Source organism: Vidua macroura, chromosome 6 (genome assembly GCF_024509145.1).
Source record: "Vidua macroura isolate BioBank_ID:100142 chromosome 6, ASM2450914v1, whole genome shotgun sequence".
Lineage (NCBI taxonomy): Eukaryota > Metazoa > Chordata > Aves > Passeriformes > Viduidae > Vidua > Vidua macroura.
Genome location: NC_071576.1, coordinates 53,780,594 through 53,801,442, shown reverse-complemented (window position 1 = coordinate 53,801,442; position 20,849 = coordinate 53,780,594). Strand labels below are relative to the sequence as shown.

Here is a 20,849-nt window from a genome sequence, read left to right as displayed (position 1 = left end):
TTTATTGACTTTGTGTCCATTCACTAATTTAGTGACCTGACAGCACTCATTAGCCTCAGTTTGTAGCTCAGAGTGGGGCTGAGGGGCTGTGGCTGGTGAGAACTGAGCGCATCTCTCCAGCCTGGCATGGTCAGATTGCCAGCATGGGCTGGCAGCAAATCCCACATTCCCAAAGTCATTCTGCTGACTAGGAGGGGCCAGCACTGGGCCTCAGCACAGGCTCCTTGCACTGATTTGACAGTGGCAGCCTTCAGGCTCAAGTCTCCTCGCTGGCCGTGCAGAGGTTCTGATAACAGTAATGAGCATTTTCCTCCAGGGAAAAGCACTGGTCTGGGTCAGTTTCTCTGTAGTTCTTATGCTTGGTTCTTTCCAGGAAACTCTGCTCTTCCTTCTCTGGAAATTGTTGTCCTAGGACTGCGTGTCAGTAGGTTTTGGAATATTACCCCAAAAAAGTTATGGTGGCAGCAGAGGACCCTCAGCATTCTCCAGGGACATTCTGAAACACCCTGATCATATTTTGTATAACATAAAAATAAAATTCACCTCTGTCTAATATAATTATATTACAGATTAATATATTAGCATAACAAGCTAATAATTTAGCATTATTCTATCTTGGCAAATCCATGTGTACTCTTTTAGAAGGTACAGTAATGATTTAACTGTAACATCAGCATGTAATAGTTGTCTCTAAATCTGAATTAGGTCTGGCTTTCAGTTCAAAGAACAAGCTAACAGGTTTTAGTCTAAGCAGTAGAAACCTTGTTTTCCTGTGTAATATCTCCCCGTCTCTTTCTTTGTCCTTCTTGTGAATAGTCTTCTGCTCATGTCCCATAAGCGCTGGACTGGGGAGAGGTGGAGTGGCGTTTGTTTAGTCCTACAGCATGGGTTGGTTGGCTAGATGATCCCTACTGTATATGGGATTTGTGATGTTATGCTGCATGGAGGAGAGGACTTCCATCTATTTTAGCTGTTTTCTCAGTTAACTAAGATTACTAAATAAGGAAAGTAAACTACTGGTTTTAGTCTTCAAAAAAGAAAAAGAAAGAAAGAAGTCCTTATGCATACAGAGAAATAACAATAATTTGTAAACTAACTGAAATATCAACTGCTTTTAGACAGTCAGTTCTGGGAACCCTCATTCCTCACTGTAATTAATCTCCTGAGAAAGATAAACTGGTTGCTGAAGAAGCACATGAGATGAACTGCTTCCTACAAATATTACAAATGACTAAAGGAAACAAGGCTGGCTCTTAGGCTGACAATCTACATAAGTTGCATTAACTACTCAGACTTTTGCTCTGGTTAAAATTTCCAGTCATAAATTATGGTCTTAAAAAAAAAAGGCTTATGAAAAGTTGAACTTTTCTTAAAGGTATAATCATGACACAAAGTTGGTCTGCATCCATGAGAAACAAAAGCAACTGGTCTGACAAATTTTTGGCTTATTTTGAAGTTAATTGTAACATTGCCAGGCAAAGTTTATTGTCAAAGTGCTAAGACAATTCAGGTTTTCTGACCCATATCCTGTGTTTTGCCTAAGAAAATGAGACTTACATGACTGTGCTGTGTACCAGGCTTGGTAAGTTTTCACCTCTCTACCCTGTAGGGAGATGTTGCGCTTTTGAGGCATGAAATGGAGAAATGAAAATCAGCCTCTTTTGGCATGATTGGTCACTTTGTGATAGAAGGTGGCCTTCAGTGTTCGAGTGTTTGAGTCATTTCTTACAAAAAGTAGTTTGTAATTTTTAGCTTTTATTAATCTGTGGCCTTTCCCTCCAAATGCAAATTGTCTTGTTAGTCAATGGTCTGTGCTTGTGGTGATGAAAGTGCATTAATTGAAACAGAATGCATCAGAAAGGAAAAGGACAGCAAAAGGAGCATGGAAGAACAGCCAACTACTGGGAAATAAATTACCTAGATTTTTCAAAAGATTCTGTAAATCACTTACTGATGAGACCACTGATTTTCTAGAAAACTTGAGGAAAGGATTTGTGTAGTATCAAAAATTATTGCACCACTGCAGAAAAATAAGAGGTTCTTGGATGGATGCACATTTGATATGAGGTGCACACATGCTCTTAGCAAAGGAATGTGTAAAGAGATGCAAATCTTCTCTTCCCCACAGCTGACCTTGTGCCCTCAGTATTTTTTTTTCTCAATCTCCACTTGCTGTCTGACACCACTTTCAATATTTAGAGAAAAGTGTTCTCTAGTAAGGATCACTCAGACATCTAGTTCAGTCCTATGGGCACCTTCTTTGAGGTTAGGGCCTGATAGTTTTAACTTGCTTTTTGGAGTTAGAACCTCAGTTCATATGCAAAATTTCTCTTTTATAGGGAATTTACCTGAACTCACAGGGATTTCAGGACCCTCATTCCTCACATCATAAAATGAAAATGTGCTGTAGTATGTTTTTTTATTTATTGTCACAATAATTAGCCATTTATAATTGCAGTTACATTCCAGACAGAGTATTTTTAAGTGTGTAATTGGCGTTGCAGGCTTTTTTTAAAGAAAAATGCCACTGAAGTCTTAATTGTGTTTTTGTTTTGTGGGGAATTGAGCACTTAGGCTTGTGGGTTTTGAGGTTTTTTTATGTCATCCTAATCCCTTCATACAACTGGAGCCAATTCTCTTCAGAATTGTCAGAATTGCTTAGCCCATGCTTATGTAGGAATAGCTTTGGTTTACTTCCTTGTCCTTTAATGCCCTTGAACACCACAGGTCTACTATGGCATGAAAGGCATCAGATACTTCCCATGTCACTACTGAACTCATCTAAGTTATCAAAAGCTTTTCTAAGGAATGTAGAGAAGCAAATGAACATTGCGTTTCTATGCCTGTGTGCAGTTAATCGTTATCTTGAGGCTCCACATTACCACGTCTTTCTAATTGTCTGACAGGGTCACCAGATAAAACACAGCCAAAATTTGATTTGCATATGCAATTTAAAATACATGAATCTACTTTTTTCCATGGCAGTGAGGACCAGAACTGTGTCCTAAGTAGTATCAAGAAGGAAACTTAAATATAGTGAAACTTACAACTTTAGTAAAGACCTTGATACAGTAGGTTTTCTCATGAGTTTATGTCAGTGTTTTGCTTGCACACAGTGTAGAGCCTCTTGAGACATGCTCTGAAAGCAGCCTGCAGTTCTGCAAAATGGTGGGGATTTTTGACTTGCTCTGAACACCCTCATATACCCATTGTCTTCACTGTTCTTCAGGCACTCAGTTTGCACTTTGCAGTCTCAAAAGTCTGATGGTGTTGGTTGGGAATATTCTTCTTATTACTTGTATCAAGTCTTTAAAATCAATGAAATTACGAAGTTCTAAGAGACATCAATTTAATAAGCCACCTCCACCATGTTGATGATGTGATACAGTACTGTGACAGGCTTACTTTTTTTTTTTTTTTCTACTTTGTTCCTAATATTTTATTTAAAATAATCCTACAGAGGGCAGTAGATATCTCTGGGAAAATTTACATTTTCCTGTGGATTGAATGTTAAATAAAATATCAGTAGAAAAAAAGGTATTACCAGACTGCCCATTTCTGCTTGAGATCAAAAGAAATGTTTATTACTCAGAAGAAGGTAGGTTGATGTCAAGTTTCTCTTAGATAGTATCAGAAAAAGGAAAAAACCAAGAATACATGCCTACAGATTCAGACAGTGAGGTGAAATAAATAACTGTTTTAATAGCAGTGTCCATATGGGCAGGAGATAAGAAAAGTGTGTGTTCCTTTTCCTTTTCCTTTTCCTTTTCCTTTTCCTTTTCCTTTTCCTTTTCCTTTTCCTTTTCCTTTTCCTTTTCCTTTTCCTTTTCCTTTTCCTTTTCCTTTTCCTTTCCCTTTCCCTTTCCCTTTCCCTTTCCCTTTCCCTTTCCCTTTCCCTTTCCCTTTCCCTTTCCCTTTCCCTTTCCCTTTCCCTTTCCCTTTCCCTTTCCCTTTCCCTTTCCCTTTCCCTTTCCCTTTCCCCTTTCCCTTTCCCTTTCCCTTTCCCTTTCCCTTTCCCTTTCCCTTTCCCTTTCCCTTTCCCTTTCCCTTTCCCTTTCCCTTTCCCCTTCCCTTTCCCCTTCCCTTCCCTTCCCTTCCCTTCCCTTCCCTTCCCTTCCCTTCCCTTCCCTTCCCTTCCCTTCCCTTCCCTTCCCTTCCCTTCCCTTCCCTTCCCTTCCCTTCCCTTCCCTTCCCTTCCCTTCCCTTCCCTTCCCTTCCCTTCCCTTCCCTTCCCTTCCCTTCCCTTCCCTTCCCTTCCCTTCCCTTCCCTTCCCTTCCCTTCCCTTCCCTTCCCTTCCCTTCCCTTCCCTTTCCTCTCCCCCTCCCCCTCTCCCTCTCCCTCTCCCTCTCCCTCTCCCTCTCGCTTCCCCCTTTCCTTCCCTTTCCCTTAAACCTTTTTAATGTGGAACACTGTGTGTATTTAATAACTGTCTTTTAATATGTAAAGGGTAGTCACTGTGTTCACAAGGATGTGTGACAACAGTTCAAGGAGCACACATTCCTTTAGGGGAAATCACAAAGTCTGGAAATAGAAATAAAATTCTTCACTCTGAGAAGAATAAAACATTGGAGCAGTTCATCCAGGGAAAGGGTTGGATTTCACTTGCTTGGAAGTATTTAGGACTTGCCTTGACAGGGCCCTGGATTACCTCATCTCAGGTTACCCAGGCTATCCCCATCTCCTGCATTCAGGTGAAGGTTGGAAGGAATATCTCTACAGGGTTCTTGTGACCTAGACTGTTACCACATTTTGATACCTATAAATATTATTTTGTTTTAAATTTTTTCTTAAGTGTAAACTTCTTAAATAGGAAGAGTTACTAAGGCATTTTGAAGGACAGTTAAGGAATTTCTTTCCTCTTAAATTTTTAAATTTGTGTTATCAAAATAGGACTGACTACCATCAGTAAAATGTTAGCAAGGAAATGTCACCCCCACTCTAGTGAGCAAACTGGTGTATGGTTACACATGCCACATGTGTGCTAAAAATGTGTGCGCTCTGTATGTAGGCAGTTATATTTATCAGGTTCAAGAGGGCAGGGCACCAAGTTCAAGGGCACAGTTCAAGGGGCCATGGCAGTTCTTGTCAGAGCTTTAGCAGGAAGGCTCTTCAGAGTTAAATCAGTATCTTCATGTCAACTGTACTAGGAAATCCATATTTCTCTAAATGCCCTCTTGTGAAAGAGTAGAAAATCCTAAATCTGGAAATGAGCCATTGGAATTTCTACTCCTGATGATAAAAATGTTTCATATTCAATCCTGTATTGATATAAAAATGCATGACAATACCCTCCCATGACTTGGTTCTGTGTGATACTGAGCTTGTCTCGAACTCAGCATTGCTTAAGGTAATTTAAAATGGCAGATTTGGATTATGTCAAACCCTCAGATTCAATTTAAAAAGGCTACTTTAGCAACTGAGGGGAAAAACTCTCATCTTCATGTGGAGCAAGGCAAGAAATGTGCATAAGGAGATCAAAACTCAGAGTTCTTGTGGGTAATGTCTTGAAGGCTAAGCTACTCAGTAGTATTTAAATGGGCTTTGAAACAGAGGCATGCTCATAAAACAGAAAGAGCTCTGCATAAATAGAGCTTTGGAAAATCTCTTCTGCTGTTTGGTGCTTAAAAGGTTAATTTATGTTCTTTGTCTAAAAGAAAGGTTACAAGGTTCCCTTTTTACCTCCAAGATACCTGCAGTGACATTTATAGTAATAACAATTCTTTCTTATCTCAACAGATAGTGTGTGGGTATCCATTTCTCAGGAATTTGATATTAACACAATTAAGACCACAAATTGGATAGAAATTTTAAGAATAGGGGTGTTTAGCCATTGGAAGAGATTAAATCAGACATAATGAGTCAAAATTTAATATTTGCCTAGAGCTGGTGTTCAGACAGAGGTTCCAGTTTTGGCTGAGAAATTACTGAGCCCTTTTGTCTTTACTATCAACATAGATGATCTGGAAGGTTTAAGTGAATGAAAAGTCTTTCATTCAAGTACATTAAAATGGAGGACAAGCCTTCTTTTATAGCTTTATGTAAAATGAGATGAAATATTTGATGTTCTGAATGATTAGATCCTGTACCAAGTAAAGGATGATCAAGTGGCATTGCACAAACTTCCTTGCTGGAAACGTTGTATTTAATCTCATGCAGTTTTTCCACTCCAAATAAATTAGTAATTATAAAGAGAGACAAAACCCTGGCTTTTGCCTTTGTGCCCAGTAACAGTATAAGAACTACAAAACCCAGTAGAAGTGGTGAAAAAAGAGCTCTGAAACTTACAAAAGCATGATAGAAATTTGTCTTAGGGCATTTAAATTTTTTTCTACCCATTTATAGAAGCATTCAGCCTGAATGGGAAAGAGAAGGCTTTTTATGGCTTCAGGTGCAGGGATAGTTATCAGGATAGTTGCAGCAGGGAGCTGGGATGTTGGATGCAATTCCTGTGGCATGGAGCCAGCTGACCTAGTGCTGGCAAAAGGTCACTGGGATGGTTGAACAGACTCTTTTTACAATGGGCTGTTTGACAAGGGCAGCTTGTGACAGGAGGTGCGGGAATAACTTGGAACTGACAAGAGGGTAGGTTTAGATTAGATATTAGGAACATTTTTTTTACTGCAAGGGTGGTGAGGCACTGGCATGGCTTTTCCTGTGGTTGCCCCATCCCTGGAATCGTTCATTGACAGGCTGAATGGGGCCTGGAGCAAAATGGGATAGTGGAAAGTGTCCCTGCCCATGGCAGGAGGTGGGATTTGATGATCTTTCAGGTCCCTTCCAACCCAGCCACTGTCCTATGATTCTATTATTACATAACCATTGTTACAATAAGTGTAATATTTTGAATTACATCTTTTACTAATCAAAGACTGGCTAGTCCTGAAGTGTTCAGGTGCTTGGTGTCTGTAGAAGGGAAGAGTCCATACAAATCCCCAAAGTTAGTTTTTCCAGTGCTCCCTGCTGAGTGAGTCACTGCAGGATCCAGTGGCACACAGACAGGCTATAAATGTGAAATTTTAAGCCTGGTGTCTCAACCTATGTCCTCTGTAGGCTGAGGATTTCCAGCAGAGGACTCTCTTGCACTAAAGTTGCTACTGAAAAGGCATTGACCCTTTTTGGTACCAACTGCCAGCTCATCACTGAACCTGTTTTCAGCTGTGCCAGTGGATTGGTGCTGGGCCCAGCTCTGCGAGGCTGCTGGGAAGGCTGGGGGACAGGTGGAGTGAGGAAAGTTTTGGAAACCAGGAGCAACAGAAAGATCTTAACAATTCACTTGAGACTAGCAAAAACAGGTAGAGTTCATGCGACTGAAAGATCCCTGTACTTATGAATGAATAGTATATGGATGTCAGAAAGATGGGAAGTGATTTTACAGAATGAAACAGTTGGCTCGTGCAACAGATAACAATAAGCTAAATTTTATTTATTTGTTTGTTTGTTTGTTTAAAATTTTGGGTAGCTATAACTTTCTTCATAACTGGAAATTATGTTCTTATAGGCTTAGAAAAAATTACCTTATCTTTGACTTTTTGAAACAGTTACTTTTACTCTTGTTCTATATCCATCTTGGGGGTAGCATTATTTTTAGGCCTCTCTTTCTTTGGAAATGAATTTAATAATTTCTTAAGAAATGAATCTAATGTTGAATGAATCTTAAATTTGCTTTTGAAATGATGACTTGGTAAAGACTGTGCAAAATTCAGTAAGATTAAAAGGATTGCAAAAGTAGAAAAGATTTTATATTTTAAAGAGGCCATAAGTCCATAAAATATGAAACCAGTTTGCCGACACTTTCAAATTTTTACTGGGAAATAAGTGTGATTATCTCAACAGTGTGAAAATATGATAATTACTTAAATTTCAGTCATCCCACCCTGTAAAAATATTCCAGTGCTTCATTTAGGTCAGACATGAAGCAAACATCATATTCTGCTTAGAGTTTAGGATGCTGCCTCTGTGCTCCTCTGTGCTGACATTCAAGAGATGCTCTGGTTTTATTGACCAAGGGTTTTTTCCCTGTAGGTCTGACAGATGTAAAATAAATTTACAGAATTTGTCTCATTAAATCCATTACGAGAGTAATGGGTGATTTCTGTTGTTCTGCTGTGTGCACTACCAAAAGCAGATGCTGGAGTAACCCTATCCAGTTTTATAAATACAATATACATTGAAGGTTTTTACCAAATGCTCAGGGTGATTTATTTTGCCTTGAATATAGTACAGTGATCATGAATTTGATGATGCAAGAGTAAAAACAAAAACACAGGGAGAAAGGAAGGACTGTGAGGAAATCTGAACGATATGCTGAGGAACCTCGTATTTTATTTTGTTGAGTCATAACTTTGAAGTACAGATATGGCTCCTGGCTTTAACTCTGCTTAAAATTTTCACAGCTTTGCAGCTTACACTGTATATTTGTAGAATTGCATCTGTAAAGAACATGGGGAGTCTGTGCTCCAGCTCTGAAGGAAAATCAACTGTATCTATGTAGAAAAAATTTCTACATTGTTTTATGAATTTCTAAAGCTTGTACCAGCTATGTTCAAAGTCCTGTGGTCTTGTAAAGCTCTACTTCAGCTGTGATTAAGCCTTCAGCCAGGCTTTGTCTAGGTAGAAGAGGACATATTTTAAAATGCCAGATTCAGCCAGCTGACAGGTGTTCACAAGTCTGTTCTGAAACATCTCATGACAGGGACGTGACCATCTCTTGAACTCTATTCCTTCCAGTGTCCATTTGGTATTAAAAGTTGCTATTAAAAACATACATTTAAAACCATTCTGTGTGGCTAAAAATAAGGCATACTTTTGCTCTTCCTTGATCTCTGTCCTGTTTATAAGAGTCTTCATGTATTTGAAGGCTAAAAATATCTCCTTCAGCCTTTTCTCTTCTAGATTAAGCAATCTTTACTACTCCATCCTTTTTCTTATAGGTTCCTTGTGATAAATCTCTTTAATGTGATAAATCTCTTTTATGTCTTGATGGTCTCTACTGGCCCCTTTCCAGTCTGTTAGTCTCTTTTAGAGGGGTGCTGGAGCTGGACACAGCACTCCACCTGATGCCTTATTTTGCTGCTGAACAGCATGGAGTAGTTAAGTTGTCCTCTATCCTATGATTCTCCAAACCTCTGATTCATATGTGATACTCCTAAAGCATTTCTGAGTGACATTTGTATTCCCTTAGTGCCACATTATGAAGTGTGCAGCTGCATTCTGCTGGGACTCCTTTTGCTGCAGTGAAGTTGCACAGCTGATGGTTTGACCTTTTAAATTTAGGCATTGAGTTTCTTCTTTCTCAGCACACACCTCTTCAGTCAACTGCAGTGAATGAAATCTTACTGACTCAAGTTTTTTTCTCCAATTTACCAAATGTATTAATGCTGAGAAATTCCCCAGATATAAGGCTCCTGCCTTGTTTCAGAAGGTGACCCTTATAATAGTCATTAGTGTCAAACAAAATACTCATCTTTGGCCAGCTGAGATATATGTGTATCCTGGGGTATTGTTTGCACCCTTTCACTTTTCTAATCAAACATGGTTTTGAAAGATTGGCTCATCTTAGTAAATCCTCAGTGACATATTTATGTTGGGTGTGTGACCATCAAACAGCTTAAAGACAGTCAGGAAATAGCAAGCAGCATGGCATGTTTATAGGACAAGATATGAGTATGCAGTGAATCATATTTGTGCTTAATTTTACAACTGTTCAGCTGACTGAATCTGGCATTTTAAAATATGTCCTCTTCTACCTAGAGAAAGCCAGGCTGAAGACTTAATCATGGCTGAAGTGGAGCTTTACAAGACCACAGGACTTTGAACATAGTTGGTATAAGCTTTAGAAATGAGGCAAAAAGATATTTAAACAAAGTTTTAGGGGAAAAAAATACCCTAAAAAATATTAGCCAGTGACATGTTCTTACCAGTACAGTTCATGATGATAAACATACTGAGCTTTGAAGTAAAATTTAACCTTGAGAAACAGCTTCTTGCCCAGTGTACATCTGCATAGCTGCATTGGAGGTGGTGGAACCACATTAATTTATACCAGCTGAAGAGCTGGTCCAGCATTTCATGGCCTTTGCAGTGCCTACATGTTTCCTTTTAAAATAAATATTTACAATTTCTCATAAATTTATTGCTGGGTGCAGTGTGCTAGAAAAACAGCCATGGAAACAAAGGTTCACTATTAAATCATGGGAAAGCAAAGGGTAGTGGTGCTACATCCCAGACTTCCCCAAGTGCTGGCATGTTTTTACCACATCTGTAAAAGCCCCTTCTCCTTGGGTAGGAGCACTTTCAGCCTCCCTGAGCCCTTCCATTTATGGCTTCTCTGTTGAGCTGTTTGCCTGTTCCTCATCCATAACCAAATATTCCTGAAGAATCTGTGACTGGCAGCAAAAAACTGTTAGGAAGAAGACCCCACCATAAATTGTAATATTTGTCTGTCATTTGGTTTTGATACAAATGGGCAATATTTCCTGGCTGCAATTCTCAGACCACTGATTTTCATAGTGCTGAATTCATACAGCCTGCAGGAGAGATGTGTCAGGGCAAGGCTGCTAACTGTACATATTGTCCACTCCAGCAAAGTTTAAATCTAGTGAAAGACTCCATAACAGCTTCCTGCCTGGAATTCATTAATGCTTTTGAATAAGTCTGTTATGAGAAGTCTTGGGAGATTAAATTGTACAAATAGTCAGAAGGAAATGGAGAAGAATGAACAAGAATGGTATTTGTCTAGTATAAAATGGAGAGTGCAACTTGTTTTGAATGGCACAGTAAACTTGGTTTCATTATTTTTATGATTATCTAACTGATATGTGGTCAATAGAGGTCTCTCCAACCTTTCTTAAGCATTCGTGTCAACAGCATTTTGAATTTTACAGTAACTAAACAAAAACAACAAGGAATTCAAATGTCTTAGTTGGTTATGGTGAGACAATGAGAAAAGGGGCTGCCTGTGCTCCAGTTTTATTTTCCCTCACCTCAGCAAAAATGCTGAGTCTTGGCTAAGTGAGCTAGCCAACAGCAGAGCTGTTGTTCCATGTGCTGGAGCTCTGTGTGAATGGAGGCAGCTTGACAGAAACGTGGAAGTTGAGTTTCTGACATATCCCCGGGCTTTGGTGAGGGCTTTCAGAGATAGAACACATTTCTGTGAATGCATGGAGCTGCTGTTGAAGTTACACAGTTTACAGCACTGGGATTGAAGAAGTAGATATAACGGAAGGGAAGAAAAATGTCATGGAGTAAAGGTAATTTTTGTGTTGGGTTACAGTGAATTTAATCACCATTAAAGGGAAAATCAGTGGGCAGAAGTTGAAAGAAACAGTTCTGCTCAGTTAGAAAGCGTCCTGAGCAACCTGGTCTAGTGGAAGGTGCTCCTGCCCATGGCAGGGAGATGATCTTTCAGGTCTCTTCCAACTCTGGTTCCAGCTATGATTCTAAGGTTTTATCCTCAGCAAAGCGAAAGTGTGGGCTTTTCTCAGATTATACAGAATTTCCCTATCTGGCAATCTCTGCTTTAAAAAAAAGAATTTCTGTTGGGCTTTTTGTGGTCCAGAATAGAAGAGAGAACAGAAAGCTTCAGCTATCCTGTGGGTGGAGGCCATGCCCATCCAGATGGTATCTCAGCCAGTGTCTTCCTGCCAGCTGCAGTTCTCCCAGTGTTACAATGGAAATTGAAATGGAAATTTCTGTGGGCCACAAGAGTTATGCTTATTTTGAGGAAGGACTGAGTGCCAGGTTGCTCTTATTGGTAATGTTCTGCTCTACCTTCTTGTGGTTTGGGTTATGGAAAGATTGGGAATTTTATAGTTGGCTCCTGGCAGGAATGCAGGCATTTCCATACTTACAGGATTTGATAAATGATCATTGGAGAAGAGAACAGCTCAGCTAAAAAGTTCTCTATAGGACTTTATGTATAGTGCTTTAAAGGAGTGTCTTCTGGTGGGTGGATGGGAAGGGTCAAGATTCGCCATTTATTCTTCTAGGTGGGCAATGATGAAACTGTCGCGGTGGTTTCTGCAGTTCTGACACTGTAATGTCGTGGAGCAGAGCTGCTTTTATTTCCTAAATTAGAATCTGGTTGTGGATTTGCTTTCACATCTGTTATCTAATCTATAGGATGGACTAAAATATATTTCTCTTCATAAGAATTTTTCCCATAGTTGTGAAATAAAAAATAAAAGTTTGTTCATTCAAAAATGGGTAGAAATGCTATTATATTCTTGACCCTCCTAAGGAGAGTAACTATGAGAACATCCTTTGTCTGTGTGTTGCCTTTCATGCTTATAATGATGGATTTTGAAAGTTTTCAGTTATAGCAAATCAAAGTCCACTTACTTAGAGTGAACATGACAAATGATGGGAAATTGCATATATTTTCTCCTGACCTTATTATAACATAAGCTCTCAAAGACTTCTGTGGAAGAGTTAAATCATAAGCCTTCAGATTATTTTTTTTCTTCTTCACACATGGGTGGGTTTGCAGATGCAGTTCAGTCTTTGCAGGAGCAGCTGAAATCAGATTTACCCATGCTACAGTGTCTATTGGCATTGGAACTGGACCACCAACATCTTTTTTTAACAGGAACACTAGGAACAAAATAGATTTCAGGCCAAGATTTGACTTTGAAAAGAGGAAAGTGATCGTTATTTATTGTAGACTGTAGCTTGGGTTTGAAAACATTTCTTTTATAGTCAGTTTTAGTTAATGCAGGTTGCTGAAGAAAGAAAATACCTCCCTCACAAAGGAACACATGGGAAATAATAAGCTTATTAACTGAATGCATGAAACCTGCTCCCCTTTTCATCAAAGAAGGGTCTATGCTATGCTGAATAAAACCTTCCTCTTTGCATGCTGATGTGTTCTCCACGAATTGATGTTGTTGCTTCATTAGGAAACCCAGCATTTGAAGCTGCATTCTGGCAGCAGAACTCCTTTTGCTTACCAAACTTGGCCAGAGGAGTAAAAGAGCCAGCACTTGTTCATAAGGAAGAAACAGAGAGTCTGAAAAACTGAAGTTTTCTTAAGCTGGAGCAATTTTTCATGTGTTTTAGGGGGAACCTTTAATTTCTTGCAGTAACTGCGTGGTGTGATAATAAATCACTTGAGGATGTTCAATTTCCAGTTTCACTGTATTTGACCCAAGTACAAACCAAAATCCACCACAGCTGTGCGAGAAAGTACCTTCTTTCCTTTCCCAAACTGTTGCTGCTTAACTGTAGACTTTGTGAATATTTTTTATTAATTTCAGGTGCATAGCATCCAGTATTCACAGAATTCACTTTGTGGAAAACGTTAAGTAGACACTCTGAAAATTACATTACTGTTGCAATATATTCTATTTTTTTAGTGTTACACTCATAGTATTGTCTTAATTCTGGTTTCTCTGACATGTCTGTAAATGGAGCTGCACTGTGCTCCTCCTACGCCACTGGCAACGGAAGCAAAATTCACTTCCAGACAGGAGGGTGTATGTGGGCGCATCGTGACAAAGAGAGCGTTGTGTTTATAGACAAATAAACTTGGAAAAACATATTTTAGCCGGTGACCAAACATAAATAAATAAATAAATAAATTTCCTGAAAACATTAAAAAAAAAAAAAGGAGAAATTGTAAAGTTATGGATTTTGCTGGGAAATAAATTTTGAGCAATGCTTTGGAATTTGGAAAACAAGCCATTTCACTTGATCCAAGCCAAGTATCTTTTCCCAGAGGTCTGTGAACTGGAGCATTCATCTGTGCTGTTAGGATTGTCCCAAATCAAGCAACCCCTTCCATTCACTTCCAGAAGAAATTTGTGGAGCTGGTTAGAACCCTGATTTGATGTGGTGGCTTCTGCTGCTGTGCAGTGACCTAACAGCCAACTCATGTCTGAGACAGGGTCAGACTTCACAGCCAGGTTATGGACCTGGCTCTCAGGTCCCTCTTGTCTCAGGTGAGTGACTTTGTGTAGGCTCTGAGTGCTGGGGAATGCAGGCTGGCTTTGTTCATCCCATACACACATTTCCTGTATTGTTCTCAGACTGTTGTGAAGCACCTGTTTGAGAAGGCAGGTTTCTTTCCTAAGAAATCTGCTCAGTTGTTTGCGTGCTCAGACCACAAGCTGAGTTTTTGTGCCTGCATCTGTTATACTAACAGGATGTACAACCAGCTCTTCTACTTTATGGATACAACCCTTACTGGTCATTTTTCTTTTGTCACCCTTCTATTGCCCCAGTCCTGTTTTTCTGAGCAAGTGAAGGCTTCCCTGCCCATATTGATCAGTACATTGGGTCCCTCCTGGGACCTGTTTGTAAATCCATCCAAGGCATGTTCATGAATCCCAGACAGCTATGATGATTTCTGGGCATGGCTGTTCTTTGTGCTGAGTTTTGTTTAGCATGATGAGGCCAGAAGATATGTGGATTAGGAACTTTGTGTTGAAAGTACTGTCAATCTCCAGTTCCTATAGCAATATCTCAATATTGAGATGGGCTATTACTATTTTAAAAAATAATCTATACAAATTAACTGTACAATATACACAATTGGGATGTTCATGAAGCTTTCACTTCATTGCTGAACGTCTTCTGTGGAAGGCAGGCTGAGACAAAGGCTTGCTTGTTCTGAGTATGCAAAAGGAGCCTGGTGTGGTGTGGGGATGGGAAGTGGACTGTGATGAGCAGGAGGACTTCAGGAAATGAAAACAAAAACAAAACAGCAGTGTACGGTAAGAGGCATGAAGGAAAGAGCAGTGGTGCAGCTTCTTAAAGCAGAGTGAGGAGCTTGTCACCTTCCTTCCTCTTTGTGTCTGTGTCAGGGCACTGTGTCAGGTCACTGTTGCTGCTCACACTAGGGGTCACTGGGACTCCTCCCACAGCTCCCTGGAAGAGCTGAAAGAAAGGTGTAGGTGGTGCTTAGGGATGTGATTAAGTGGTGGGCTTGGCAGTCTGGTGTTAATGGTTGGACTTGGTCTTGGTTGTCTTTTCCAACCTTAGTGATTCTCTGATTCCTGTGCCATTATCTTTTTGGTCCTCCTTAACACATTGCGTTGAATTCATCAGGCTTGAGCAGAGCAGCAAGAGGCCAGATGGTATCACTGTTTGGGATATTTGGTGGCTTGATTTTCCTTCTGTGTTAAACAGGAGCAATACCCTGGAAGTCAGCAGGCTGGCACGAGTTTAAAAGCAGCATGATTCCTGTCTGTGTCTGTAATCCAGCTCCTGATTCCTTCCAGCTCCATGTGGGTACTCAGCCATAGGAAAAGGACTAGCAAAACCAGCCAGTATAATAGTTACTGGTTAAGAGTCCTGGAAACCTTCTGATTTTAGTAATAGTTTTAAAAGTATCATTAGTTCCTGCTATTTCACTTTCTCCATAACCATGTGAAATGGCTGAGTTTATTATTAAGGAGTCTCTAATACTCTTAGAAACTCGATTCTCTGCTAAGTCAGGAAGATGTACGTGACTTAAATCTTCAGTAGATCTGGTTTGGATCAGAGGAGGGAGGTTAACAGAGCCGTATCTTCAGTAAGCAACTGAAAGTGAAGTAAAACAGTCCCTGTGTGGCTGCAGCAGCTCGTGATTTACAGGGCTGGATTCACAGGGCTGCTCCTGCTGCCGAGAACGCACGCTCTCCACTGCTGTTGATTTTTGAATTAAAAAAATGCAGCTTTGTACACAGCTTACTTTCGTGCTAGAGGGCAGGGAAATATAGGTAAGAGCCGTTAATCCCCAGCAGGCTGCTGGGCAGGCAAACAGACACAGATGACAAAATTTAATTGGAAACATGAGCAGTTTAACAGAAAACATATTTGTGATAATTGAGAGAGTAACATCTCCAAAAGGGAAACTCTGCAAAGAGGAACTGATTCAGAAAAGTGGCCACTGGTAGGTGAGTATGATTTTTCAAGCTCTCTTTAGGCTCGAACTAGTTTCTTAATAACAACAAATAACATTAGGAGGAACTAACTAAATAATAGATTTGTTTTCTCTGTGGGGGAGGGCTGCACAGTTACTGCCACAAGTTTCTCTTACAGCTGTATTAGGATATGTGGTAGTACTTAAATTAGCTTCTTTACAAAAGGGTACAATTGGTTTTATTTTTGTACGTGGAGTTTTCTTCTACCTTTGCATTGTGAAAATATTACCACCCCCACCCCCAATAACTGAAAGGACTTTAGTTTTACTTTTTTCCTTACTCCTGCATTTTTTTTATGTTTGAGGTTTTTCTAAGAATCGAACTTGGACAGCAAGTATTTTGCCAAAAGCAGAGGGAACCCTTAGTTACAAAATAGTGCTGTGTTTTTGCTAATGAAAAAGTATTGTGGACTTAATAAGGGAGAGCACATTGCAGAACACATTTTGGTTTGAATTGGAAGAGATTCTTTTTCTTCCTTCTTTTTCTTGAAACAGCAAGTAAATGTAAATTATACAGTAGGAGCTCATTGCTGCTCTGCTGGGTAGGAAAAGAAAGCTGGCTTTTATTTTCTCTGCATTTCACTGATATTGAAAATACTGATGTGTTTTTTTAATGTTATCAGTGTGAAATTCTTGATGCTTCATTACAGAAAGAATCTCATAGTAACTCTAATACGAGGTACTACTCTGTTGTTTTATTGGGCTGTTTTCTGTGGTTTTTTTTCCAGAGCCTGCAGACAGCACGGCCTCCCAGCCCACAGGAATGAATGAAAATGTCTCATCCTCAGTTCAAAGCTGCGGCAGTGCTGTTCCTTGCAATAACTCCTCAGCCATCCCTCAGCCCAGCTCTGCTATTAAACCTTGGCGCAGCAAGTCCCTCAGTGCCAAGCACACAGCGACGTCTTCCATGCTATCCGTGAAGCAGCCAGCAGTGGAGCCTCCAAAGCCGCCCTCGGAAATCGCCAAAACAGCTCCCAACGGTCAAAAATCCATGCTGGAAAAACTAAAACTCTTCAACAGCAAAGGGGGTTCCAAAGCAGGAGTGTCCGGGACAACGCTGGAGTGTCCGGGCTCTCGGGACAACAGCTGTGAAAAGCTGGAGGTGCTTCTCAGCTTTGAAGAGAGCGAAGAAATTGATACCACCAACCAGAATGTGAACAACCTGGGATCGATGTCCAACAGCCCCAAAATTGCACTCAAGGGAATTGCACAAAGGACTTTCAGCCGCGCACTGACTAATAAGAAAAGTTCTCCAAAGGGTAATGAGAAGGAGAAAGAGAAACAAAAAGAGAAAGAAAAGGATAAAAGTAAAGACATTACAAAGAGAACATCTATCACCGAGAAGCTAGAGCTGAAGGCGGAACCTAAAGAAGAACAGACAGCACTAACAACAACAACAGAGATGCCAAAAAAGTCCTCCAAGATCGCAAGCTTTATCCCTAAAGGAGGGAAGCTGAACAGTGCCAAGAAGGAGGCCTCTGCCCCTTCACACAGCGGAATACCAAAACCAGGAATGAAAAACACCACAGGGAAATCCTCAACTGCCCCTGTTCCTGCAAAGGAAGGCGAGAGGAGCCGTGGCGGGAAAGCCAGCTCAGGGCTCTCGCATCAGAAGTCCCAGATGGACAGCCGTCATTCCAGCTCCTCCTCCAGCCTGGCTTCCTCCGAGGGGAAGGGCGTCGGGGGCCTGCACAGCAGCAGCAGCAGCCAGGCCGTCAACGGGCCCGCGGTGACCACGCACACCACGGGCAGCAACACCGTGAGCGTGCAGCTACCTCATCCCCAGCAGCAATACAGCCACCCCAACACCGCCACCGTCGCGCCCTTCATGTACAGGTACGGGACACGCCCCTGCGGGCTGTGGGAGTGGGGTGCCTAGAAGGGTCATTCTGGACACTTCCAGGGGGTTGAAGCAGCAAGGTAAATGCTGCATCATGGAGAAGTGTCTTGCTTCAAGAGTATAGGCAATTGATGCATTTTCACAAATACTCATGGTGAAGACTGTGTGAGAAGTTGTGATAGACAGGAGGGGGAATAATGGTTGTGTCCAACCCTACTAGCAGGAAAGATGGCAATCTGAACACCTCCTTGACCAGGTGCTGCTCTTCTGAAGGGTACAAGAACATGTATCAGGTTTGTTTTGTGCACCATAGCTTTGAAAGTTGTAACAATGCCAGGACACTCTTGGGGTCTTCATTGTAGCTGACAGTGGTGGAGCTGCCTCACTATAAGTAGGAATTGGAAATTAAACAAACAAAAAAAAACAACCAAACAAACAAAAACCCCAAAACCCCAAACAAACAAAAAAAAACTTTCATTTAAGTAGGGCCAGACAAGAAGTCTGTGCTGTTGTATGTGTTAAGCCTGAGATAAGGAAAAGAGCAGCCAAAGGAAGGCACAGCTAAGCTCTGTCTAGTCCATTTTCTATTTGAAGCACCTTCTGTGTGACAGTGGCAGTAGAGGATACATAGGGAAGTATCCTAGGGATAGTAGGGAAGTAACAAGAGGGAAATCAGTAGCAGGGATTCTTAAGGACACAACATGACTAGGACACAAGAAGTTTCTCAGTCAGAGGATGGGATTTTTGGTTTGGACAGCCATCTCATGGGGGTTTTATGACACTGCTTAGCTCTTTCATAGGAAGAGGATGCAGTTTTTGCTCTGTCTTCATCTTCTTGCTGCTCATGATCTGAAAGACCTTTCTCAATTCCTTCCCTTCTTTAAGATGTGTTCTTACTGGGCTAAGGTGTCCTAGCCTCTTTTGTTTTCACTTGTAGAGATGCTGTTCATGATCTTTGATCATTTTTGTTGCCCTGTCCCATGGTTTTTTCAGCTCTACTGTGCACATTTTTGCCTTGGATCTCTTGGCCGATGTAGCATAAAAAATGGTCAGTCACATTTTTTGAATAAGAGTGAATGTCAGTGGTATGAACCTGAAGGAGAGGGATGCCAAAGGCCTGTGTAGGAATGCAGAATGGCAAGAGCAACCCTTGAGTCTTCTGGCTCCTTTGAGAATTCTCCTTGTGTGTATGGAATTAAATGCCAGGGGACCTGGGAAGCAGAAATTTTTGGAGATGGGTTGTTAAGTTTATCACCACAGTGTCTCCTCATTGTTGGTATTCATCTTTAGTCTGAACACAGATACCTTCACCTAAGGTGTAAAGGCAGATGCAGTCCATACATTTTCTATAAGCTAAACATACTGATCAACTCCATACAGTATTTATTTGACCTTTTATGAAAACCAGGAATGAAACTACCTGTTGGCAGCTGGAAAATTGAAAAACAGTGCTTAGTTTTCAGCACTGGAGGAAAAAAGGCCAAACTCTGTAGTCATGTTAGCTTTAAAAGGAAAGAGAAAAGTCAGATCATTTTGGTTTGCAAGACAAACATAACACATTATTATATTTACTATCCAGACATTATTTCAGTCTGCAAAATGCACTTATTAATGCATTGTAGTAGAAGGCTCAGGTGTTTTCTGACATCAGTTAGATTACTTTAATTTATACTTTTCAGCTGCCTGTAGACTTTTTGTTTGGGTTTGATGCAGTTTTAAAAGCAAAAGACATAAGAAATTATCCTGCATTTTGTATAGGGCTGTCACTGGCAGAAAGGGACCTTCAGACAAATTTTATTAGAGAAGCTCTCCCATTGAGTCAGGAGATGCAGAAAGGACTCCCTTGATTTCTAAACTCCTTTTCATCAGAGAGGAGTTCTTGATGCAGCTGGATCCAGGCTTAGCACCAGACTTCGTTCATGTCTGAAGGATTGTATAGATGTAATTGAACTTCATATAACTCAACTGTACTGTAGGATTAAGGGTGGCAAACCCCATATATTTATATGAAAGTAAATGATTAATTTTGATAACGATTAGACTAATAGTTCTCAGAATTATTTACTACACAGTACAGGCAGCCATGATTACTAGTATAATATAATTCACTCTTTTTGAAACAATATCAAAGGAATTATGTTGAAGTTATATTAAAAACAATTATTCAGTAGAGATTGATGTTATATATACCATGCCAACGACGGTGGCCACATCTCCTTTGCTCACCCTGCAGGATGTCCCCACTCAAGGAGGACTCTGCACACACTCCAAGGGGGGATGTGTTAGAAGACCTTGTCATTAAAGCCTGTGATTGGGCTTTTAGTCCAATGTCATGTGTGTCCTGGCCAGTCATGTGTGTCCTGGCCAGCTGTGCCAGCCCAGCATCCCCAGTTTTCAGTGGTGTCATTGTTGGTTCCTTTATCAGGTACTTTACCAGGTCTGCCACATTTTCACCTCCCTATCAGGAGGTTGAACTCTGGAGTTGATGAGTCAGGCTGGTTTCAGTGTTATTCAACACCAAAAGCAGCAAGAGGCCCCTCCTCCTTCTGCCACAGACAGCTCTGTAAACAGGGCATTGTTCCAGTTGTTCTACCCCTACTCCAGGCAGAGCATCCTGCTGCAAGAGTCAAGTGAAATTAAGAGCATTGCAATAGTAATTCCCCACAGTGTCTTTACTTTTTTACAGCAGCTCTTACCCTTTGGGCAGGAGAACTTCCACCTGCCTGTTGGTGTGGCTCTATGAGCAAAACACAGCACAATTAGTAAAGTGAAATGAGTCACAATATCTTACTCAAATCTGACAGTAGATCCTTACATCACATTTCATTACCTGGCAGCCATAATATCAGACAATAAATTGGAGTTTGAAGTTGGTTTTGCCCAGTCATTTCTCTTAAAATGGAAGTGATGTTGAAGACAACCTAGCAGGAGTGTAACATGACATCACATGCTCCCTGCTTTATCGTCATGCAATACAGACTTTATTGGAGAGGATCAGATTAGCCACAACAACTGATGTTATTGATAATTAAGAAACATCCGGAAATCCAAGTGTTTTAAGACCCCATCTGATGAGCTGTGAAGCCTATCTTCAACTATGAATTTTT

The 20,849-nt window shown here is 40.6% G+C and overlaps 1 protein-coding gene across 4 annotated transcripts in view; it reads left to right on the top strand.

The window, feature by feature from the left end:
• Nucleotides 1-20,849, top strand: part of NAV2 (neuron navigator 2) — a 374,080-nt gene that overhangs the window by 252,575 nt on the left and 100,656 nt on the right. For all 4 annotated transcript variants that reach the window (XM_053980574.1, XM_053980572.1, XM_053980573.1 and 1 more), the window contains one exon: nt 16,631-17,738. In XM_053980574.1, the coding sequence (XP_053836549.1) occupies nt 16,631-17,738 (1,108 nt within the window). The remainder of the gene's footprint in view (nt 1-16,630; nt 17,739-20,849) is intronic.